General features: G+C 34.0%; 2 protein-coding genes across 3 annotated transcripts; one reads left to right on the top strand and one right to left on the bottom strand.

Annotated features, from left to right (window-relative positions):
- Nucleotide 1: 1 nt before the first annotated feature.
- On the bottom strand, nucleotides 2-5,257 carry Y-f (yellow-f). The gene is made up of 6 exons (XM_003701259.3): nucleotides 5,071-5,257; nucleotides 2,968-3,231; nucleotides 2,613-2,812; nucleotides 2,070-2,277; nucleotides 1,362-1,697; nucleotides 2-496 (listed from the first exon to the last, which is right to left on the bottom strand). The coding sequence occupies exons 2-6, from the start codon at nucleotides 3,227-3,229 to the stop codon at nucleotides 288-290; spliced, it is 1,215 nt and encodes a 404-aa protein (XP_003701307.1). The 5' UTR covers nucleotides 3,230-3,231; nucleotides 5,071-5,257; the 3' UTR covers nucleotides 2-287.
- Nucleotides 5,258-18,034: 12,777 nt separating this feature from the next.
- Ada2a (Transcriptional adapter 2A) lies at nucleotides 18,035-21,428 on the top strand. Of its 2 annotated transcripts, XM_076536145.1 has the most exons (3): nucleotides 18,049-18,210; nucleotides 20,784-20,964; nucleotides 21,080-21,428. In XM_076536145.1, the coding sequence occupies exons 1-3, from the start codon at nucleotides 18,147-18,149 to the stop codon at nucleotides 21,252-21,254; spliced, it is 420 nt and encodes a 139-aa protein (XP_076392260.1). In that variant the 5' UTR covers nucleotides 18,049-18,146; the 3' UTR covers nucleotides 21,255-21,428. The 2 variants fall into 2 exon arrangements, with proteins under 2 accessions (XP_012136073.1, XP_076392260.1); XM_012280683.2 differs by lacking the exons at nucleotides 20,784-20,964; nucleotides 21,080-21,428 and adding an exon at nucleotides 18,536-20,528 and having other exon boundaries at nucleotides 18,035-18,210.
- Nucleotides 21,429-24,542: the final 3,114 nt, after the last annotated feature.

The raw sequence follows: 24,542 nt of genomic DNA, 5'->3' as shown, positions 1-24,542 counted from the left end.
GAATGTTAAAAACTTGTTTATTTCCATTTAGGCCATCAGGATAATTGCAGAGACATTGATGTATAAAGGTATTATTTAAAAAAGAGTTGTCATTTTTACAATTAAACGTCAAACTTTCAGGTTTTCAAATTCAGACTGCTTACATATTTAACCTCTCAAAATGGAAGAAAGAAGAAACGAGTGAAATGCTCAAAAATGTATATAAGTGTTACAAATGTGATAGTCCATAAAGTGTGTTCAAAATGCAAAGTTTTTCAAAATGGAAGTGTCATTGAAGTATCTCGGATTCATCTCGTGTTAGAGTTCCTTTTCTTGCAGACAGACGTCAAAGAGTCAAGATTGGCCATCGTCAGGAAGAAATTACGCTTCTTGGAATCATAATCCGAGAACAAAAATTGCGGTAAATTATCGGAAAGCACGTATAGCGTGTTGGATGATGGATCGATGGACATATCGTTCGGGAAGACCAACGTCGTGTTGTCTTGAGCTGCGAGAACTGTAAAAGAACAATTGATTAATCCGTGGAATTACTGCTGTTCTTTACTAAATGTCTTCAAGATTTCTTAGAACCGCATTACATAAGAATCGATTCGTAAAACATGAAATATAAGTTAGGTACAGTCTTCCACGAAAGAAATCGTAAATATTTCTAACGAACAAACTGAATATAGCGAAATCTGACGTCACGTGTTGTAATAGGCGTAACGATAGTTGAATGGTGACAGATATTGTATAATCATTGTAATCATTGAAAAAGATAAGATTGATTGTCCATTGTTTGGTACTAGCAAATGTACTGAACATGATTATACACTATTTCTGTAAATACTATTAATACATCTTACGTGTCATAATTATGGGAAAATACCTCGAAACAATTAATATAAATATCAGTTTATTATATTTGCTTGATATTCTCAGAAGTTCTCATATTCACTACGATTTTATGTTAATGGAAAACGAACAAATAGTCAGACAAAATGATTCACTGTTATGAGAAATATTTTCACTTAACTCGTAATTATTTTCAGCTTGAAAAATGGTAATGATTAAAATACTCCTAACACTGATATTTTTATATGTGCAAATAAATAAATTCTCTTTTCTACTTATTAATATAATTTCACAGTGAAAATTGGCCTATACAAAGAATTGGAAATATACATAAATTCTATAATCTGTTAGATTTTCCAATGAAGTCTCTCTATTTTATTTGTCATCTTAAATCATGACTATCATAGTAACGTCATCAAATGATTACTTTGTATAACTATTCGATTGCATTAAATTCGAAGAGCCAGTAACCGGTATTAATTTTAAGAAATTACTAAAATCATTAATTACTAAAAATTGTTGCTTACTAAATGAATCCTGATCCAGCGGTACACTGGTGTCCCAACAAGCTATACCGTTCTTGCTCACTTGGGTAAAATAATCAATACCAGTTTTTGTATCGATCAACGATGTGGGTCCCTGAGAATTCAACCCCTTTCCACCTTCGACGCGGAAAGCATGGTAATCGCTCGATTTATTTAACGTGTCGTCCTGCAGGACTTCGGTGGACACAGAAAACTCGGTGATACCAGACATCGCATGGAAATATAAAGTTTTGTAACCATCGTTTCGTGGTGCGGACAAAGATAAGCCGAACACACCATCGTTCCATTGGAAATTGTATCCACTGATATTGTAGTCACCTGAAAGAAATGCAATTGTAATAAGTTAAACGCATTTCTTGAAAGAAATATACTGCAATTAAATTATACGATTTATGTAAGAAGAAAGTCAAAATAAAGAAATTGAATGAAGTGGTTAGTAAAAAGGAGAATACCACTTGCGATAATATATTAAGCTTCACTTATACTTCATTATATATTGTTCATATTATAATCAATTACAGTAAAATTATTTATCAAAGTGAAAACCTATCTTTGATAATGTAATATGGTTTGGTCATCATTGAACTTACTATTTTTATAATTTACAAAGTATTTCAGACTCTTTTTCTAATAGCCGATTACTTTTTGGTAAAAAACACATGTGACGAATAAATTATTAAAATATCTCACCATTCAGAGGATCGAAATGGAAATAGCTATGCGTAATTCTCCAGGAGTCGTTCTTGGCCCAACTATAAACTACTATACCGTACCCTCCCAAATCAGAAATATAGAAATGAGCATTGTTGCAATCGTTTGGATCAACATCCACAACCCCGTCAGCAAAGAAGGAGTTAGGTGTTTGATCTGATTCTTTTAGAGTGTATACTCTGAGTACCTGTAGCAACAAAATATGTCTTATTATAATTAAATATTTCCGCCTTCTTGAAATAAACAGTGTAATGAAACATTTGATGTCCATAGTACACTGAGTAAAATTTGATACTGATTGATGCATAAATTTGATATTCGAAATTAATATTGTAAATGTATAATAAAGTGTGTACATTAATGAAATGTTGAAAAGTTGTGAAAGAGAAGCATGGTGACTTTTTTATTGTTAAATAGATTAGTTAATGGAGAACATTGAATTTCCATATTTAACACAAATTGAATTATATATTCAAGCAGTATTAAGGAAAACAGAATATAAAGACAGATTCAGTGAAGTACCTCGTCGGTTTTGAGGTCGAAGACGAAGATCCTTGGTGGCTGTACAACAGTGGAGTTGCCTAAAATGTCACTGACGCCTGTATCAACTCCCCAAAGTCGATCACAAGCGTCGACTTTAACACGGAAAATACTCACAATGCTACCTGGCATATTCATGCAATTCATTTGCCAATCGGGATAAGGAATTAACTTGGGAGATTCTGTAAAAATGGGGATCTTCAAGATTTAGCAAGAGAAAGACAAACGAACTAAGAGTAAAGTATAATAAAGTCTTCTTAAAGCTGTATCAACAAAGTAAGTTTATGTAAAAGGAATATTTACTGATTATAAAATCCAGGTTGAAATTTGAACCTACCTGACTGATCATTCTTCGCAAAATAATTTAAGTTAGAAATAACACCCTTTTTCCATCGTGGAACCGTAATAAATATTTTATCGTTCCAAACTTGCATCCCAAGAGGCATATTATTTTCAGGAATGTATTCTCCGCAGGATATTAGCGCATTTCGGACGGATTCATTTGCAAAATTGAAATCGACATAGTTCCATGAACGAACTGTGTTAAAATCGTGACAATTTGCCACCGCAAAAAGCGCGACCAGTAATAAGCACCGCATATCTGTAAGAAAATACAAGAACATTTTTTGATATTAAATAATATTGAAATCATACTTCAAAATGTTTAAAATCAATTATTATGATTATAACAATTAACATGATTATAATTAAGTCAGAACAAATTTTACTTTGCAAGAAAATATGACGATATTAATTTATATTGTTTAATACATTTATAATATATTTTGCAATATATGTATACTTTATTGCCTTCAAAATATTGCAACATATACATATATCAAGATATACAATTTATTTACAGAAATCGAACAACATTTATTAAACATTCTGCTATATTCTTAACAATTAACTTTTCATATCCAAATCAGTAATTCTCCTTTACATTTGCTACAACAACCTTCAGAATAATTCTGAAAAGAATGAATCATGACAAGTTTTTAATTAATTATCATCACAAACACAAAGCACCAAAATGTGTATCTCAGTTCAGACACAATATAGCAATTTAAATACCCATTTCTCAAATGTGCCATTACCTTTCAATAAACTGTTACTATAGCATTGTACACATAAATACCTCTATATATTCCAATAGTTTTGTAATGCAAAAACCGGTTTAGATGTCGGTTTAAATATTCAAAAAACGTACTACCATTCATGTGGTACCTGAACATCAATTTACGTTTATTTTGTTTTATTACATAATGCAAGACTACCACAACATTTTTATTATGTGCATTATAATGATATACAGAACGTACATTAATTTCTATGCCGTAAACTTTTTCTTTCAAAATTCTCCACGAACAATCCACTGACGCAATATCTGGTGATTTGTATTACCCCATAGTTGATGTGATGTATTTCATCATTGCTATTCGTAATACATAATCGATGAAATAAAAAGTAAACACATTTTGTAACATTTAATAAAATATTTACTCTTTACATGGACTATTTATAATGAAAATAAATCAATTTTATGCTTTTACATGCATTCCACATCTTTCTCAGTTTTCTTTTTCATTCGACTAAAAAATGTAAATTAATTTTTCATGAGCATTAAACTTGTCCTACTTTAATTACAATATATTTTCCTCTCATTTTTACTCGTGGAATATAACATCGTATTGCGAGAAAAATGGGATACTGTTTACACTGTTTTTTTCGCTCCACTTTTTAATGCAACTTCTACGTACATGTACAAATCATGATACACAGATGCAACTCTGTATAAGGAATTGATTAAAAAGTACCGTTTTAGGATCGAACATCTATTAATACTTCAGAATTAAATCTGCATTACGAAACATTTAGTCAGATGCCCTGGGGATGTAACTGTACTCTACTTCTTGAATTCGCTGCTCAGAAACCTGGAATGTTTCTGGAACGGCTTTTAATACTCGACTTAATTTTAACACGTTTATTACGTAAATTCTTGAACTGACACTACAATCTTATAATTTAAATTTAGATTGTTTAACCAAGAACAATTATTGACAAAAAACTGCAGGTAGTACTAATATTATATTAATATCATGAAGTAATTCTTGGACAATTAATGTTCACTTTCACTGTGACTGTCCGTTCAAATTTTGTCTTTTTTCAACTCTCTTTTTAAAACAAACTATACAAAAAATACAAATACAAGAAACGCCAAAATAAAAATGTAAGCTATGAATATTACATATTCATACTAAATTATAAACATGAATATTCCGAAACAATTTTGATCAAGCAAAAATGTATAATTAAATCTGAATATTGTATATTCATGTATAATCAAAGGATCAATTTCGTAATAAAAATATGGAAATGACACAGAAACATTTTGTCAGAATTATAAAGTACTTTTTCTCTATCAATCTGTCTCCTTTACCTTGATTTCACCTTCGAATCTGGTAGGTCCGCAAGGTAGAACCGCAGCGATCGAGAAGAAAGGAAGAACTGAAGCCTGTTTAATGCTAATACAGTCGAACACCAGTGATACGTTATTCGTGTCCGAAGAATGAACTGACCTTCTGCTCAAGCGGTCCACGCCAGAATGACACTATAGTTGATTCTAGTATACTGTTTTATACATAGCGAAGTATGTCTGTAACCGGGTTCTAATAAAATGATCGCTGAAAACGGAGGTACCCTGTTATCGATGTCACCTACATACAACCAGTAGGTGCAATGACATTCACGGTTCGATAAAATAAACAAATAAATCGATGCATTTTTATGTCAACTTGAGTTCACTGCTACTTTTCACGAATATAATTTTAAATAGCACTTTCTGTATGCAAATGGTTACCTTGTTCGATGCTGATATGTGTATTTGATTGGCAACGATAGATGGTCAATCATTCCATATCTCTTGATCAACTCAAAATTACCGATAATACGATATCACCTGCTCAATCAACGCTAAATGTCTTATTAAGCGAAATAGTCAATATTAAATGTCCAACTATGAGATATCATTACGTTTCCGATTATGTTATAACATAGTCAATCAACAAGAGTATTATGTCAGCACAGAATGTAAAAATTAGCGATATCGTTAAATGTCTAATCACATATTCACAAAATAAAATACTTAATCACGTCATAAGCGCTAAATGTTCCATTACGCAATATTATCGATTCAGAACATTGAAACTCGATGTTATTAAAAATAGTGACTGATCACACGATAATTAATTATGCCAAAGTAAATGTAAAATTAGTTAACGTGATAAGTTGGGGTGATTCCATTGTAATTTTTACAGTCTTCCAGTTTGCAATGGAAAAATTCCATTTGCATTTTTTCGAGACGATTCAATAATTTTGATAATGTACATTTAAAGAATACTGTTACGTAAAACATTGATCATATATACAATCATGGTAATTTCCGTTAATTATTATACACACTTTTGTTCGGTTTCCGTAAAATCATTTGGTTCGGAGCAACGTCACGAAACAATTTAAGGTTTAAACAGCTTCATCCGGAAAACGGAAATGCATTGATCATTGCACTTGATGCGTGACATTTTACACACGTAAGCATCCATCACAAATGAATACATGATTTGATAGAGGAATTCGTAGTCGTGATCAACATAATACATGTCTATTATCTTGGAAACATGAATTATGCTATCATGTAATCCTGTAGAGTCGTTATTACTTTTGTCATAATTCTCAGATAATACAGACGAAAAATGACATAAATAATATTACATTAATATTCTTATGTTTAATTACATTTCAATAAAAAATAGCCCTTTTTAAACTTTATTGATTTCACATTATTTTAATCTCTATTCGAAGAACTACGTCTGAGTAATTTTGTTTAACATTAAAAATAAATTATTTTTTACTAAATATTCATAACTTTAGACGGTCAGAAAATTATATTTTAACATTTATAGTACTTTTGAATAAAATAACTTGATAAGTATTTTATAATATAGTATAACGAAATAATAGATGTTATATAAAATATCTACAACAATATTGTAGATATATTATAATAGTACAAATATAAAACCTAACTTTCTTTCAGTTCAGTGCCGACAGTATATTGTCGATTTCAACTTAAGGAACGTATTACTTCAAAAGATTTTCTTCAAAGATTAAAGGACTCGATCAAGAGCAAGTCGATATTTAAACCCAATTTGATGTTATCGTTGCAAGAAGCGGAACAAGTGCTGCTTCGTTGCACTTGTTGATTTCACCCACAAAACAAGTAAAAACAGAGTTAAGGACTTTGTTGCTAGTGTACCAAAAAACGACATTATCCTTGAATATGAAATTGAAATAATTATAGTATTGAACTCCTACGTGAAACATAATTAATGCATATCTAAATAAACTTAGTAAGTAACTTGAAATTTTAATGCGATAATAAACTATGATGATTAGTCTTGCATTCCGATGTAACTTCATGCAAATTGAAGTTAATTAAATCGATAAAATCAAAGTTAATTGAATGTTTATAAAAATTGAATAAGTGACGCCATCTCTCCGGCGAACAGGGTGAACTACACGAGTTTGAAACCGTAATATAATTAGTTCTCATCTTCTACCGCTAGATGGCAACACGTAAGAAAAACTCTTAAGGTAATTAAGATTAGAATGGTTAAAAATTGACAAAACTTTTGTCAAAACAATTCAAAGTTAACTGGTCTTGCATATCGATGTAATTCAATTCATATTATAGTCAATTAAGGCAATAAAATCAATTATATTAATTGCACCAAGAAGGATACGCGCGGCGCCATATAGCGACAGTATGTGGAAACTAATGAAATTACAGTTCCAAAAACTGGCCCTACTTGTTGCATTTAAAAAAAGTAGAATTATTATGGATTTTAGTGACTTTACGAAATTATTATCCAATTTAAACAATTCTTAGATTAAAGGTGCTAAGATTGTCGCCTCTGGTTCACTCTGTGGTTTCCGTCTTATCTGCTATTATCTAGTTTTGCATTTTATTATAAGATTCGTAAAATCTTATAGATTTTGATGAGTATAGAACTTGAGTATAGAATCTTCTTAATCCAAACATTTTCATAAAAGAAAATGAGGAACAAATGAAATTATAATTTATTTCGTAGCTACTAGCTCGATATTGTTTTCTAAAGTTCATTTTTATAAAAATGTTAAGAAAACGATATCGATTACCAGGTCACACCACGAGGAGGTTGCTACGACAGTGACCCACCCTAACTCCAAATCCCTACCACCCTCCATTTGCAAATCGCTCATTTATCGGAAGGATAAATGAGTTCCGACTCTACTTAGCTCGAAGGCTTGCATATACAAGTGCTTTACCACAATCCAGTAAAGAACTTGTATCACACACACACACATATATTATCTTAATACTAATCGCATGTTATCTTACACACATACGCTTAACGTATTCTAAACGCCGCACGTTACCTCTCATTCTAAAATTGCACTAGAAAAATCTATGACGAATTCAAAAAGCAAAGGGGAGAAAGTTAGAAGAACTTTCTGTGAAAAAAGGGGACCATTATTTTTCGCCAAGTGAACCTTGCTTTCCATGGGTCAAAGGGTAGCCCATAGTGGCTTACGTGAACCACGACGGCAAAGATGAACCGAAGATACCTTTGGCAAGAACGAGTGATACACCCCAGTTGGCGGAGGGTTTCCCATTTCTGACGCGCGGGCGACTTATACAGAGGACACCCTTACCGTGATGCCCCTTGGCAGTATGGCGGCAGATCGGGGGGGCACATCATGCTATGAGAGGTGCTCCCCCCGTTCGGCCCCGCCGGGCAAAGAATATCACTCGCGCTACACCGGCACTTGCAGCTCACCTCTACCGCGTGTTCACAGCGCTATGAACCCCCAATGATCCACTTGGGCGCAGAACGATTGACAAAAAATAGGTGGGTATACTACAAGCTAACACGTACAAAGTTTGAGAATTGAGAAAATAAGTGCAATTTAAAATGAGAGGCACTTACAAGGATTCAGCCGCCCTGCCCACGAGCACACTTAACTTAGAATTAACGCACGCATAAAATTAGCTTAAAACTAACGCACGCATAAAATTAGCGTAACACTAACGCACGCATCCCTCGATGATCCCACGATGATCCCTCGATGATTGATGTCTTCAATGATGACCTATTTATTACCTATAGAATAAATAGGTGTAACGATAAAAAGAACTTAGAACTTAACTTAACTTAGAATTAACGCACGCATAAAATCAGCTTAGAACTAACGCACGCATGAAATTAGCTTAAAACTAACGCACGCATCCCTCGATGATCCCACGATGATCCCTCGATGGATGTCTTCAATGATGACCTATTCGTTACCTACAGAATAATTAGTCGTAATAATGAAAAGAGGAAACAGATAGGCAAAAGCAATATTAGTAACATTATAATGTTTGGACATGCACAATTTATGCTAACACACAAAATTCGCAGTAACATTTTCGGAATAAAAAACTCGAGTCGACTCAGTAGAAACACACCTGTAAAATATACAACATACTTGAGAAACATTCAATTACTTAATTAAAATGAAAACCTGAAACAAACAAATACAATTAAGACACATATGAATAAATAAATGTCTTACATAAAATTAAATCCTGAAACAGCAAAAAGTAATTAGAAAAAATATGAAACATATTACAATAGAAAAAGCCCTAAATGTGCCTTTTGTTCTAAAATTACGCTCGTATAATGTAAAACTAAGTAAAGAAAAGGGTAAAAGAAGAAAGTTGGAAGAACTTTCTTTTAAGTTTAAAGCAATTGATAATAAAAATGAAAGGTCACTACTACAAACTAATATCTAACAAGTTAAAAAATTGTCGTTAAGATGAGTGCAAGTTAGAACAAAAGGCACTTACAATTTGCGCAAGCTTTTCGCCACATGTGTGGCGAAAAACCTGCGCCCGAGCCCACCCAACCTCCCACAGCTCGGAATTAATGTAATTTAGATATGAAATCGAGAAGTTATAATCGTAGCTCTTAGCTCGATATCGATTTCTAAAGTGAATTTCGTGAAAAATATTTAGAAAACGACATCGATTACCGGGTCACACCACGAGGAGGTTGCTACGACAGTGACCCACCCTAACTCCAAATCCCTACCACCCTCCATTTGCAAATCGCTCATTTATCGGAAGGATAAATGAGTTCCGACTCTACTTAGCTCGAAGGCTCGCATATACAAGTACTTTACCACAATCCAGTAAAGAACTTGTATCACACACACACACATACATTATCTTAATACTAATCGCATGTTATCTTACACACATACGCTTAACGTATTCTAAACGCCGCATGTTACCTCTCATTCTAAAATTGCACTAGAAAAATCTATGACGAATTCAAAAAGCAAAGGGGAGAAAGTTAGAAGAACTTTCTACTAAAAGAGAAGAAAGTTAGAAGAACTTTCTGTCAAAAAAGGGGATCAGTATTTTTCGCCAAGTGAACCTTGCTTTCCATGGGTCAAAGGGTAGTCCATAGTGACTTACGTGAACCACGACGGCAAAGATGAACCGAAGATACCTTTGGCAAGAACGAGTGATACACCCCAGTTGGCGGAGGGTTTCCCATTTCTGACGCGCGGGCGACTTATACAGAGGACACCCTTACCGTGATGCCCCTTGGCAGTATGGCGGCAGATCGGGGGGGCACATCATGCTATGAGAGGTGCTCCCCCCGTTCGGCCCCGCCGGGCAAAGAATATCACTCGCGCTACACCGGCACTTGCAACTCACCTCTACCGCGTGTTCACAGCGCTATGAACCCCCAATGATCCACTTGGGCGCAGAACAATTGACAAAAAATAGGTGGGTATACTACAAGCTAACGCGTACAAAGTTCGAGAATTGAGAAAATAAGTACAATTTAGAATGAGAGGCACTTACAAGAATTCACCCGCCCTGCCTACGAGCACACTTAACTTAAAATTAACGCGCGCATAAAATCAACTTAGAATTAACGCACGCATAAAATTAACTTAGAACTAACGCACGCATACAATTAACTTAAAACTAACGCACGCATCCCTCGATGGTCCCTCGATGATCCCTCGATGGATGTCTTCAATGATGACCTATTCATTACCTACAGAGTAATTAGTCGTAACAATAAAGAGAGGAAACAGAGAGGCAAATGCAATATTAGTATCATTATAATGTTTAGGCATGCACAATTTATGCTAACACGCAAAATTCACATTAACATTTTCGGAATAAAAAACTCGAGTCGACTCAGTAGAAATACACCTGTAAAATATGCAATATACTTTACAAATATGCAATTACTTAATTAAAATGAATACCTGAAACAAACAAATACAATTAAGACACATATGAATAAATAAATTTCTTACATAAAATTAAATCCTGAAACATAGAAAAAGTAATTAGAGGAAATATGAAACACACTAAAATAGAAAAAGCCCTAAATGTGCCTTTTGTTCTAAAATTACGCTCGTATAATGTAAAACTAAGTAAAGAAAAGGGTAAAAGAAGAAAGTTGGAAGAACTTTCTTTTAAGTTTAAAGCAATTGATAATAAAAATGAAAGGTCACTACTACAAACTAATATCTAGCAAGTTAAAAAATTGTCGTTAAGTTGAGTGCAAGTTAGAACAAAAGGCACTTACAATTTGCGCAAGTTTTTCGTCACGTGTGTGACGAAAAACCTGCGCCCGAGCCCACCCTGCCTCCCACAGCTCGGAATTAAAAAACTAATGCATTCAACAGAACTTACCAAAAATTAAATTTTGAAACAGACAAAAATTTATTAAAACAGAAATTTGAGAAGAGAACATATTAATTTATCAAAAAATAAAATCTGAAACATACAAAATTTTATTGACACAGAAAATTGTACGAGAAGAAGTGAAACGACTTTATCAAGAAACCGAAAACACAATGACAATTACGAAATCAAGATTAATCAGCAATAAAACAATTTATCCAAAATCAGTTCCTGAAACAGAGAAAAATAATTAACACATAAAATTAAAGGAAATTAAAAACGCGAAGGGGTATACAAATCTCGAATCTCAAAATATAATCGCGAAGGGATACAAAAATCTGTAATTTCGTAATGTAATCGCGAAGGGATGCAAAAATCTCTAATTTCGTAATTTAATCGCGAAGGGATATAAAAATCTCTAATTTCATAATGTAATCGCGAAAGGATGCGAAAATCTCTAATTTCGTAATATAATCGCGAAAGGATATAAAAATCTCTAATTTCGTACTGTAATCGCGAAGGGATATAAAAATCTCTAATTTCGTAATGTAATCGCGAAGGGATATAAAAATCTCTAATCTCGAAATTTAATTAGGCGGGCATAAAAATCTCGAATCGCGAAGGGATATAAATATCTCTAATCTCAAAATTTAATCGTGAAGTTATGCAAAAATCTTTAATCTCGAAATTTACTTGGGAGGGCATAAACATCGCGGGTGGCTTTGCTCGTAAAAATTTGAGCAAAATGCGACGATACATTTCGTATCGTTCAAAAAAATACCTGTAAAACACAAGAAAATAATAGCGAGCATAGTGACAAAATGACTCTCCATCCTAAGATGGACAGCCATTGATAGTTCCCCTCTTCTTTGGCAACTTTGCCGGGGCTCTTCGGCATATAGCCTCTTCTCTCTTCGGCAAAGCCTCAGGAAAATCACTTGCGAATTTTTACTAAGAATATCCGAGTTACCGGACATTCTTAATTTTAAATTACATAAATTCTCAATTTCGCTATCAATCTCCATAAACAAATAGCAGACAGTTTTATAAGAATAAAATTGCACCACTATCTATTTATTTCGATCGATAACAAAATCGAAATTTTATGTAATATATAATAAGTTAATTTGATAAGAAAAATTATTACTCAAAATTAAAATACGACCAGCGATTCTTAGATTGCGCTGTCCGTAAAAGAATATCTGAGCAGAATATTTTATTTCACTGCACTTTACTGCACAGTATACTTCATTTTTGCAGTCGGATCTAGAACCCGACTGCGACTTACAAACTAAAAGGCTTGGCCTGAACGAACAATCGAGTTTAAGAGAATATTAAATAAATTCATATTTAATTTTTCTCTTCTCGATTTTTCGTAAACCCTCCCAGATGCAAGCATCTCACGTGTGAGAGAGGAGGAGAGAGAAACATGAAAGCTTGCTCTGGCCCTACCTACTTAAAACTAATTCATTCACACCAGAAGTAAGCTACCTGCCTGCCTATCGCTATATTTAAAAAATTGCAAAGTCCACTCTCACAAAAACACACTCCACGGTTCTCACACATACCACCCGGGTGCAAAAAAGCCTATTTCTAGGGAGTACGTCCCGGGACGTCTCCGACACCCGAGTTCAATACAACATTCACACTCTAAGTTCATACCTTTTTGCTGAAATCGATCGACAATCGACAGTGAACATTGAACATATTTCATTTTCGTACTCTTTCGAATATTCAATGTAATATGTACATGTAATAATTTTAACTACTCACACAATTTTCTAACTTATTTAATTTATATAATTTTCAAATGACTCGACTTGCATTTTGTATGCATTTTCAAATGACTCGACTTGCATTTTGTGTGCATTTTCAAATAGAATTTTGCAACATTAAAAAAATAAATCTATAGTTTAATCGGCACAAGGTCCACGACCTAACCATACACACACGTGTAACTTGTGTCGATAATTCACTGTCAATTTGTCAATCGCCAAAACATCTTAAAACTAAACTGTGTCCACCTGCCCTAACTCATGCGAGTAGCATCTAAGCACGCGCATGAATTTAGAGCATAAAAATGAACACGGCCAACCATATTTTGACCTACCAGTTTTCTTCATGTGTGCTGAAAATCCTGAGCTAAAAACATGATTAGAAACATGCTAATAAAGTGTCTTCCAGCAAAAATTGACTCTAATTGTAAAAAATTTTCAAACTGGAAAATGGAAGATCACTTTGCAAAAATCTAAGTATACGATTGTTTCATTTTTAACAGATTTGTGATATCAAAGTAAATTTCTAAATGACTCAAACATTCGTAAATAACTTTGATATCGAAATCTGTTTCTCGCGATACTTTCTTGTACATTTATTTAAAAAATTTTCATGCATACGTAAAAATTGAAAGTGACTCGATAACTTTAACAAAATGACTCGAAAACTATTGTGAAATCGGATGGTCATCCGACTTCTATGTACTAATTTTAATTTTATATTGAAAAGAAGTTAAAACGCGATGTACAAGAAAACCCTGACCTGATCTAATAAATGAAATAAACAGTTTGTACGAATTTTGCACGATCGTACAGTCGTGGTCACTATGCTCGCTCAAAAATATAAAATACAACCAGTTCCCGTGTCGCTTCGGACCATTCGTCCTACGACATGATGGGAACCGGAGGAATCGTAAAGCATGCGACTCACCGTTCGCTGACTTGCACCACTGCGTTCGTTTTGCTGGTAGGCATTGGAGACAGCACGTGGGAGGCATTGTATCTTAGAGGTTGGTTGTCTGCTTGGCTGCATTCAGTAGATTTGGATGTAGCGGTTTGGCAGTTGACCTTCTGTAATCATAAAAAAAATCACAACGATTAATTAACTGTGTTTATCGATTTGCATTTTGATAACATACAAATTTTTTGACTACTACTTATGCAAACATGTAATAAGCTTTTGATTTTGAGATGTACAAACACATAAAGGCATGCAGGAGTCGGTTATAAATTTGCAAAAGTTCATGTCACTACGTGAAATATTGTAAAGTATTTGAAAATGTATGTCAAAAAACTTGGGTAATTACTTTAGAGAGCATGTTCGAACGTTTGCAAAAATACACCGAAACACGTAGGTAACTACACTTTAAACACCAGTAATAGTTTGCAAAAATATTTAAATAATCATTACATAAAGAACACTAAAACACTAGCAACCGTTTGTAAAAACATATAAATAACTGCACCATAAAACACAGTAATATATCCGTATATACATGCACAATCACTTAAGGAAACACATAAGTAAAGTCACTGACACTTGCAGAATAACACCATAAAATTTGTTAATACACCCCCATAATTAATAAAAAATATTTATTAAAGCACACTAAACAATAGTAATAATACACTAGGTACACTAATATATCCGTATATGCATGCAGGAAACACACTGGTAAAGTCACTGACACTTGTAGAATAACACCATAAAATTTGTTAATACACCCCCACAATTAATAAAAAATATTTATTAAAGCACACTAAACAATAGTAATAATACACTAGGTACACTAATATATCCGTATATGCATGCAGGAAACACACTGGTAAAGTCACTGACACTTGTAGAATAACACCATAAAATTTGTTAATACACCCCCACAAATAATAAAAAATATTTATTAAAACACACTAAACACTTGTTAAAACACATTAGGTAATAGAGGGACAAGCACAATATCGGTTAAGTAAATCCTTGACTCGTACCGGTAAGTGTTGACGTCGCGCGCCCGATCTCCTCGACTACCGAAACACGACTGAACGCGCTTGACCTCCTCAAGTACAACAACCGTTGGTAGTTTACAGCAGACAATTAGACATCGTATAATCCACTAATAGATGCAGTCATTCTGATTGGATGTCGTTTAATTATTCTAACATTAATTTTGTTATAATTTTATATTTTTCGATTGTTTATTAACAAATTTATTGTTACAACTATTTACATTTATTATTTTTTTTTTAATTTACTCTTGCAGATATGTTGCGAAATGATTGTTAATTAATACATTACGATGTATTTTATTGTAATTAATACCTTTTTAGTTATTTATTTATAAAATTGTTGTTGTAACTATTAAAATTCGTCGTTTTTATTAACTCACTCTAGCAGATATGTTGCGAAATGATTGTTAATTAATACATTACGATGTATTTTATTGTAATTAATAACTTTTTAGTTATTTATTTATAAAATTGTTATTGTAACTATTCAAATTCGTTGTTTTTATTAATTCACTCTAGCAGATATGTTGCGAAATGATTGCTAATTAATACATTACGATATATTTTATTGTAATTAATAACTGTTTAGTTATTTATTTATGAAATTGCTGTTGTAACTATTAAAATTCGTTGTTTTTATTAATTCACTCTAGCAGATACGTTGCAAAATGATTGATAATTAATATACTACGATATATTTTATTGTAACTCAGTACTATATAAATTAATTATTGTAATTCATTATTTTATAACTTTCTCATATCTTGTAAATTATCTACCAATTATTGTATTCAAATTTATTTTTTTTGAGCGAGCGAGCCGATGGTGAGCGAAGCTCTTATACTTAACTTTGCAACTTCTTTGTCCGCGTTTTTTTTTGCACCACTCAACCAATTCTCGTCAAATTTTGCTGGCACATGCGTATGTATAATACATCCAGATGGACATAGAAAAAAAATGTTATATCGGACTTGCCACGGAGGAATAATCACGAAAAAACTGATTCCCAAGACTTCAATATAACAATTGAATTTGCTCGCGTTTGCAAATTTCGTTATTGGGAATATTGCAAAACACCCACCGTTTGATATTCAACACATACATTTTAAAAACACTTTTCCGGATAAATATACAGTTTTATGCATGTATCTTCGTTCAAAAGATGTTCTTGGACATATTGAGACTATCTTGAGCCACCCAGGTTTTAAAGGATGAAAAAATTTCACACTGGGCTAAAATACATTCCTGGAAATTAACGGGCAATTTTGAACTTTGACCCTATGCACAGTAGCAAACCGTTAAAAATAGAGCAGTTTTTTTTTTTTTAATGACTTAATAGTTTCAAAATAGTGCATTTTATGGACTAAAAAATTGGCGTCCATCTAGCGGCGAGCGGCGGAACTACGAAAAACTAAAATTTCGATTTTCTCCGAAATTAGGTAATTTTACGTATTTTTGAGGGTCAGAAATTGTTCTGTGACTTCTCCAGAACCTATATAATGCCACAAGAACCTCCTCAGAGCGCTAGCAAAGGAAATAAAAAAATAGGCCAAAACAGGGACTAAAAAATTAGCGTCCATCTAGCGGTGAAAGTCGGAACTACAAAAATATATAAATGCGATTTTCTCGAAAATTAGCGAATTTTGAATACTTCTGAGGGTCAGAAAGTGTTATTTGATCGAATTAGGAGCAAAATAAAGCAATAAGAGTTTCCTGAAAGCTTTAATAAAGAAAATAAAAAAAATGTCATTTTATGGAGAAAATTTGTGGCGCCATCTAGCGGCGGAACTGCGAACTAAACTAAAAAAACGTATGACCGTACACGCGTTAAGGAAAAATATAAAAAGTAATATTTCGCAATTTTGACGACGTAGTATGTATCTTTAGACATTTTAAAGCAATTTTTATTGAATAAGTTATTCATTTTTTGGCCTATTAAGCCCATAAATCCAATTTTTATCTAACCCCTTTACTGCGTGTTGGGACATACGTTTTTTGAGTTTAGTTCACAGTTCCGCCGCTAGATGGCGCCACAAATTTTCTCCATAAAATGACATTTTTTTATTTTCTTTATTAAAGCTTTCAGGAAACTCTTATTATTTTATTTTGCTCCTAATGCGATCAAATAACACTTTCTGACCCTCAGAAGTACTCAAAGTACGCTAATTTTCGAGAAAATCGCATTTTTATATTTTTGTAGTTCCAACTTTCACCGCTAGATGGACGCTAATTTTTTAGTCCATGTTTTGGCCTATTTTTTTATTTTCTTTTCTAGCGGTCTGAGGAGGTTCTTGTGGCATTATATAGGTTTTAGAGGTGTCACAGAACAATTTCCGACCCTCAGGAATACGTAAAATTGCCTAATTTCAGAGAAAATCGAAATTTTAGTTTTTCTTAATTCCGCCGCTCGCCACTAATAGCGCCACCTGTACCGGTTTGAACCGAATTCTACAAAAATTGATTTTCTGGCTTTATTAGGCATCAAAATGCGTCAAACCCTAATAGAAATTTGTTTCTAAATGCCTGAGGGACCATAGTACGGCGTCAAAGTGCCGAAATATTGCAATTTGCATGCGCAGTAGAATTGACATAGGCGGCTCATTTACATGCCGCAATGCTGACACAAAATAATTAATTACTCATTACCCGAACATTATTTATGAACTTTTATGATCGAACCATGTAAATAATATAGTATATTCCAAATTATTAGAGATTGATATGAAAGTAGATTTGCTCGATTTAAGTTTCCCCCTTGTTTGCAACAATTTAAAGGGACCGTGTTTTCAAAAAAACAAAGGCGCCGACAGAGTGTCGCCACTGGTATATTCTGCATCTATATACATAGGAGGTACCGTGAACATGCTTGTCTGTTACTAGTAAACACTTTGGAGGAGGTTGTTTTTTTATCCAATATTGTAAAAGATATAAGGAAATATGGCTAATCCAAATTTGACTGATATGACAGAGGAAGATGCAGCTGATCTACAGTTTCCGAAAGGTATGTTTCATTCCATTTACCGTTTAAACGAAGAGATATGTCGAATATTTATCCTTTCCTAACCTCAAATATGTGACATTTGTCAACGTTTCTTTCGTAAAGATTTGTGTTTAACGATAAACAACACGGCGTAAAAAATCTGAACCTTCTTTGGATTTTGAGCAATATAATAGCTCTTCAAATTTGCGAATATACCTAAATATAATTATTCAAAAGTTTCTGTCAGTTTGTTCAAACTTACTACAAAAGCACGTAAATTTGAAAATTCAAGGAAGGGATAAATGGTTTTGCGGCATGGCCTAAAGTAACGATTATCCTCTTTCAGACTGCTCATTGAGTAGAACAGAAAAGAACGAACATGAAATAGAACTCGAGGTGTCAGTCGTGAAGGATGAAATCATTACTTCAGACCCAACATGCCGCGTGTGCACATCTGCTTTGATGGAGCCATATATTCGTTGTGCAATATGTAGTAATATGGAATTGTGTCCTTCTTGTTTCTCCAATGGGTCCGAAATTGGCAATCACAAAAATGATCACGACTATATTATTATAAAAAATGAGTTTCCACTAATTGATGGAAGTGGGTGGACTGCCAAACAAGAGCTACAGTTTCTAGACGTGTTACAGGAATGTGGTTTTGGCAATTGGGTTGACATGGCAAAAAGAATGCAAGGAAAGTCCGCAGAAGACTGCAAAAATCATTATCTTCAGCATTATATTGATAATCAGACCCTACCAGGGTTGCCAAAAATAGTAGAAACAAAAACAAGTTTATTTTGGTGTGAACCCATTCCTTACTTGTATAAATTGCAAGACTTAGAGGAACCTCCTAGGTTCGCATCCAATACCCTTAACTGTAAACTTTTGGCTGGATATAATCCAGCAAGATCAGACTTTGAAGTGAATTTTGATAATCACGCAGAATTATTGATTTCTGACTTAAATTATGATGAGTTTGATACAACTGATAGTAACTATGAATTAGGAAAAGAATTACAAATAGCCATAGTGCAAGCATATAATAACAGACTAAAAGAACGTGTAAGAAGAAGGAAAATTATACGCAATCATGGATTAATAGCATTCAGAAGGACCATATCTTGGTTACAAAGATATGAGTGCACAATAACTAGAACATTGGCAGAAAGATTATTAATTTTCATGCAGTTATTAGGAGGCATAGAGTTTGATTATTTTATGGAAGGTTTACACCGCACTGGTGAACTCAAGAATTACCTCAATAAACTCTTTGACTTCCGCAGTAATGGTTTGAAACACTTTCACAGTGTTCCTATGTTTCAAAAGTTAAGCAAACTTAGACAGGAGAATGAGAAAGAGAGAAAGCAATATTTAAATAATCCTGAATATAGTTGGAAGACTATATTGCCTGGTTGTAGTATTAATTTTAGTAGTACTATACCGAGTACAATATCACAACGAAAAGCGGCACCACCGCTCGTAATTAAAGGTCTTCCAGGTTACGAAAAACTAAGCCCTGCTGAAAAAGAACTTTGTTCAACCACGCGCATAGTTCCCGCTAATTATCTTGATTTCAAGCAAATTTTAATAGCAGAGAATAAAAAGAGTGGTTGTCTCAGATTGGCACAGGCCAGAGTGCTCCTTAAAATCGATGTAAATAAAACACGTAAAATATACGATTTCCTTACAGAAAAAGGATACATAAATAAACCAAATCAATGACGCACATTTCATTAAAAACTTAAATCGGTGATGGGTAACAGTGTGGTAGATTCGATATATTGCTGCAGAAAGAGATATTAGAAGTGGAAAATTTTTGGATTTGGCAATATAAAGAGATGTTCTATTATGCAGTGTTTTAAAGATTGCAAAGGACCTTGCTCACAGTGTATCTGTAAAAATGATTTTAATCAAATTCGCTGTACCGTATCTTTTATATTTTTGATTTTTGAGATGAGTCCATAGGTCTAGAATTTGATCTAGACCACTTTTCAGGTACAATGTTCCAGGTCCTATGTAAAGTTGAAAATATCTGTATGCATAAATTAAAAAATTTGAAAACTTGAAAATTTTTAAATGCGAAGAATTTAATATAAGATTCGGTATCATTCATTGTATGTATCGTGGTGTCCGTGAGATCTTGTACAGACATTTGACCTACCCATCACTACTCTACATTATTTTTCATAAATAGATATTGTCAGGATTGTGATATTATTTATTAAGATTTATAATTAAGAATTTATAATAATAATTGAACAGACTGAAAGCAATAAAGCGAGTATATAGAATAATGTACAAACGGTAATACAATAAATAATAAATTTATGTGCCTACCAACGTGTACAATGTGTATATAAATACTACTAATATTTTACTCGTGCTTTGTACAATGGACTGTAATGTAAAATTTATTTTGTACTGTATACATACATTGATAAAACGTATTTAAGACTTGTAAATGCTGGTATTTAACGACACAAATATTTAACAATAAAATAAAACACAATGAATGAAATTGTCCTTTATTTAACGAACCGTATTAATCTATTAATAAGTACTCTATGTAAGAATATAATTTGTTTCTCTAGAATTCGAAAACGCCGAGACACTGTTAATCTCGGAAGTTTCGATGCTATTGGAGCACAGAAAAGCGCAAAATGAATCGGCAGAAGAAGAGCAAGAATTTTCCGAAGTTTTTATGAAGAGTTTAACGTACACGAATAGGTTTCGCCGTTTCAAAAATAAAGAAACAATTGCGGCTGTAAGAAAGTAAGCGCATCTCTCGTTCAAAAACTTTTGCAATCAGTAAAAACGTTGCGTACGGTGAATCATATTAAATGTAAAATATCCGTAAGAATTCATCGTAAACGTTTCTTTGTTCTAGCTTACTTATGCAGAAAAAGCTTCATAAATTCGAACTGGCTTCGCTCGCGAATCTTTGCCCAGAAACACCGGAAGAAGCGAAAGCCTTGATTCCTAGTTTAGAAGGACGCTTAGAAGACGAAGAACTTAGGACAATACTGGATGACATCCAAACAAAACGATCCCTACAATATTAAGATAAAACTTATTTTAATTTTTCGCTACTTTTATTTCATTCATTAATAAAAATTCATCATACAGTTGTGATTGTTTCTGGAACCTGCAGAAGATTTTATCATGTGAGTGTGCTTACATTAAGCGGACGAATGCTCATTCGATTTCAATAAATTTGGTAGAAATTTATTAAAAAAGCCATGATCGTAACCTTTTCTTGTTAATGTAAACACCCCCTTACAGAGCGTGAATCAACGATTTGTTCAGAAATCCGTATAAGAAGCGTGAAACCGAATGTAAATTGAAATTTGATAAGTCAGATACCCTGTAATCTCGGTCGAACAGTTCGCGGTAGCCGGTTATATAATTTCAACGTTTCGAGCCAGAGAAATGCCCGTGCAAGAAGACGGCTAATCTTGCTAACGACAACCGCGCATTACCATCGGATAATTATATATGGTCAAATGTATGCGAGAATGGATTCGTACCAGACCGCTGTTGTTGAGTTAACGTGCGTCTTCGATCATGTCCTCTGTGTTCCAGGACATAAAACGCACGATAAGGAATCAATATCGAAACCATATAATTTCGCGTGAAACCGTACGCGATAATGAACGTTCCGTTTCTTCGAATTCATTTTTTACATTTGATTTGCAGTACACCGAGCGACGAATTTTACCGTTACAGTATTCTTGGACGATCGACATTTAAGCAGAGTCTGCGATAACTCGAGGTCTAAGTTATTAGGAATCGTACGGATTATTAGTAATATTCCAGTTACTATTAAAGGCAAGGTAGAAGGCCGACAAAACGGGAAATTATGGTTGTAGGTATATCGACGCCTGTTGCATTCACGATATGAATTTCAGAGAAGTCAGGCGCCGCACCGTCTTTATGGCCGTATTTAGGCATCTCTGCAGTCATTTCTGTTGTTCATTATCGAATATCATTATACTAATGCAATCTGCTGTGTTCGGCATCGTGTAATCTTGTATGAATAGTTCAAGAAAAGATTAGCTTTGGCTGAGAACAAAGAAGGCAATACAGAAAACTGCGCCATCGACGTTTCGTAATGGCACGGAATGGAGCGATACGCCATCTTTATTGTACCTCTCTCGGTAAAATAGAGAGGGAAAGTCAAATATTTTGGGCCAGAGTTCGTTATACATATATTATTTCATCGTTGAAAACTGAGCGACTTCAACCGTTACAGCAATCACTCGCTTCATGAATAATAAATGTAGCGAATAAAACGGCGCGTTTACAGTCGTTTATCGATCAACTGCGTGTATTGACGAGCGCGTAATTTTCTACCATTTTTCACAGTTAGATTCGTCAGGCGATGAAACAAGATTATCGGTTTATCAATCGCTTATCGAGCCTTTTAATCAACGTCGAAATTGGAATACTGTGTTCAGCTGGTCCGAAGTTCTGCACACTTTTCTAGCCTATTCACTATGCTTGTCAATTTAATTTGATCGTGTGTGCGTGCTATTCAGAAGAGTAACTTCGCCATAGGCGGTGCACGGTAATCGGTCCTTCGATTACTCCCACGAGGAAACCTTTTAAGATAATTACGACGATCGTTAATCGTTCGTAAACCCGAAGAAAATACTGTGCGGTTTATCGCACGAGCCTCGCTAATACGTGCAGAAGTATCGAGATAACAGAACCGAGCCTGATTTGGAAAGACGCGTTATCTGAACGGCTGCAAACTGACCGACCGTGCCGAATACCTCGATGGAAAGATTATCTTTGTATTATATCTTATGGGCGTCGATGATAGCCAGAGACTATGATCGCGGGGAAAAAAATACCGAAGGGATGTCTTCCGATTGAAAAGCTAACGCAAGCGAACAATAGCCTTTAATATCGAAGCGTATACTCTCGAGAGCAATGTAAGCTATCTTTGGGAAACAAGTGTATACCAATATATGCACACGTAATTGAATACATTTTGTTATTTATTTATACATTTTCGAAATATGTAAATTGGAACATTATAATATATTTTTGTATTTGGACCTTTATACTTGGCACTTTATAATTGTAAAAATTTCTGAAATTAAAAGTTGAAAATTTTTAAACTTGACAATTTATAAATTTCCCAATTTAAAATATAAAGATTTGAGAAACTGAACAATTGTAATTTAAAAAACTTTCTCAATATCCTCCATCTACGACAAAATTGTTGAGCGAAATGGTGTCCTCGTTCCACCGTCATTTTTCCTAGGGTAAGCCAGATCTGACCCCCAATATACGTTTGTGTGGCGTAAGCACGTTCGGCACGAGAATATTACAATGTTATCGAGGTAGTAACGCTGAAATTGTGTAGTATTTTATAGACGATAAAGAGTGCGTAATCGTAAAATGCCAAGCTACGCGAAATACAGCTTCAATCTTACATCATATCCACACGGTAGCCTTTATTTACAGACAAAAAGTGTATAGCAAGGCGATTAATGAGAATCTACAAGTGTTTCGAACGTAATAGGCTTTTTTTCTCCAAGATGATCAATGAGAATACGGAACATCGTGGCTGGAATATCGGGAATATTGGATTCCCCGGCGCGAGGATTATAAGGGAGGTAGTCGTAAGGGTTGAAGTAACCATAAGGTATATTCTCTGTATCAGAGCCGCCGCTAGTATTTGCGGAACCCAGGGTAAGATCACCATTTTCGACGTTTTAATTTTATCTGATTGATTTTGATTATATTACAAGAAGCATATGTTTGCTTCTTGTATCAACACGAATTCAACGGAAAGTTTAGCATGGATCCGTATATGATTCATTCGTGCAAATTTTTTAATTTCACAATCTGTCATTTTGATAATCTTTTAATTTATAAACTTTAGAATCTGCGATTTTGAAAATTTGTAAAGTTAGGAATTTATGATATTGAAGATTGTTTAATTTTCCCGATGCGATGGTAATGGCGGTACTGCTCCCTATAGTGTGTGCTCCGTACGTTCCCTTCGACTAACCCTTCTGATATTTCTTGTCTGCGCTCTGGAACGATGTTATTTTCTGGAAATTGTCTGGTAAATGGAAGTCTCGGGATAGTTGCGTTCCAGAGAGCAGAAGCTAGAACAGAGTTACCGAAACGCTCAACAAGACCGTGAACGCCTGTAGACTCTATCGGTCGATGGAATCAATTTGCATAATATGTACATGCGAAAGTGTATATTCCACAATGCTCTCCGATACTGCTGTTACTTTTGCTTGATCATATTCGAGATTGGTGGGGGGTTGTCACGCGTTTATATGCGATGTGATTAAAATTCTCGATAGGATTGTGGTGATACGAAG

Source organism: Megachile rotundata, chromosome 1, assembly GCF_050947335.1.
Source record: "Megachile rotundata isolate GNS110a chromosome 1, iyMegRotu1, whole genome shotgun sequence".
NCBI lineage: Eukaryota > Metazoa > Arthropoda > Insecta > Hymenoptera > Megachilidae > Megachile > Megachile rotundata.
Note: the sequence above shows the minus strand (reverse complement) of the source record. Positions and strands in the feature narration are given on the sequence as shown.

Coding starts and splice junctions, on each gene's coding strand:
- Y-f (XM_003701259.3), bottom strand. CDS start 3,229: ATGCGGTGCTTATTACTGGTCGCGCTTTTTGCGGTGGCAAATTGTCAC. Junction 2,278..2,612: donor TCGACCTCAAAACCGACGAG/GTACTTCACTGA, acceptor TTGTTGCTACAG/GTACTCAGAGTATACACTCT. Junction 1,698..2,069: donor CCATTTCGATCCTCTGAATG/GTGAGATATTTT, acceptor CATTTCTTTCAG/GTGACTACAATATCAGTGGA.
- Ada2a (XM_012280683.2), top strand. CDS start 18,147: ATGGCTAATCCAAATTTGACTGATATGACAGAGGAAGATGCAGCTGAT. Junction 18,211..18,535: donor TGATCTACAGTTTCCGAAAG/GTATGTTTCATT, acceptor ATCCTCTTTCAG/ACTGCTCATTGAGTAGAACA.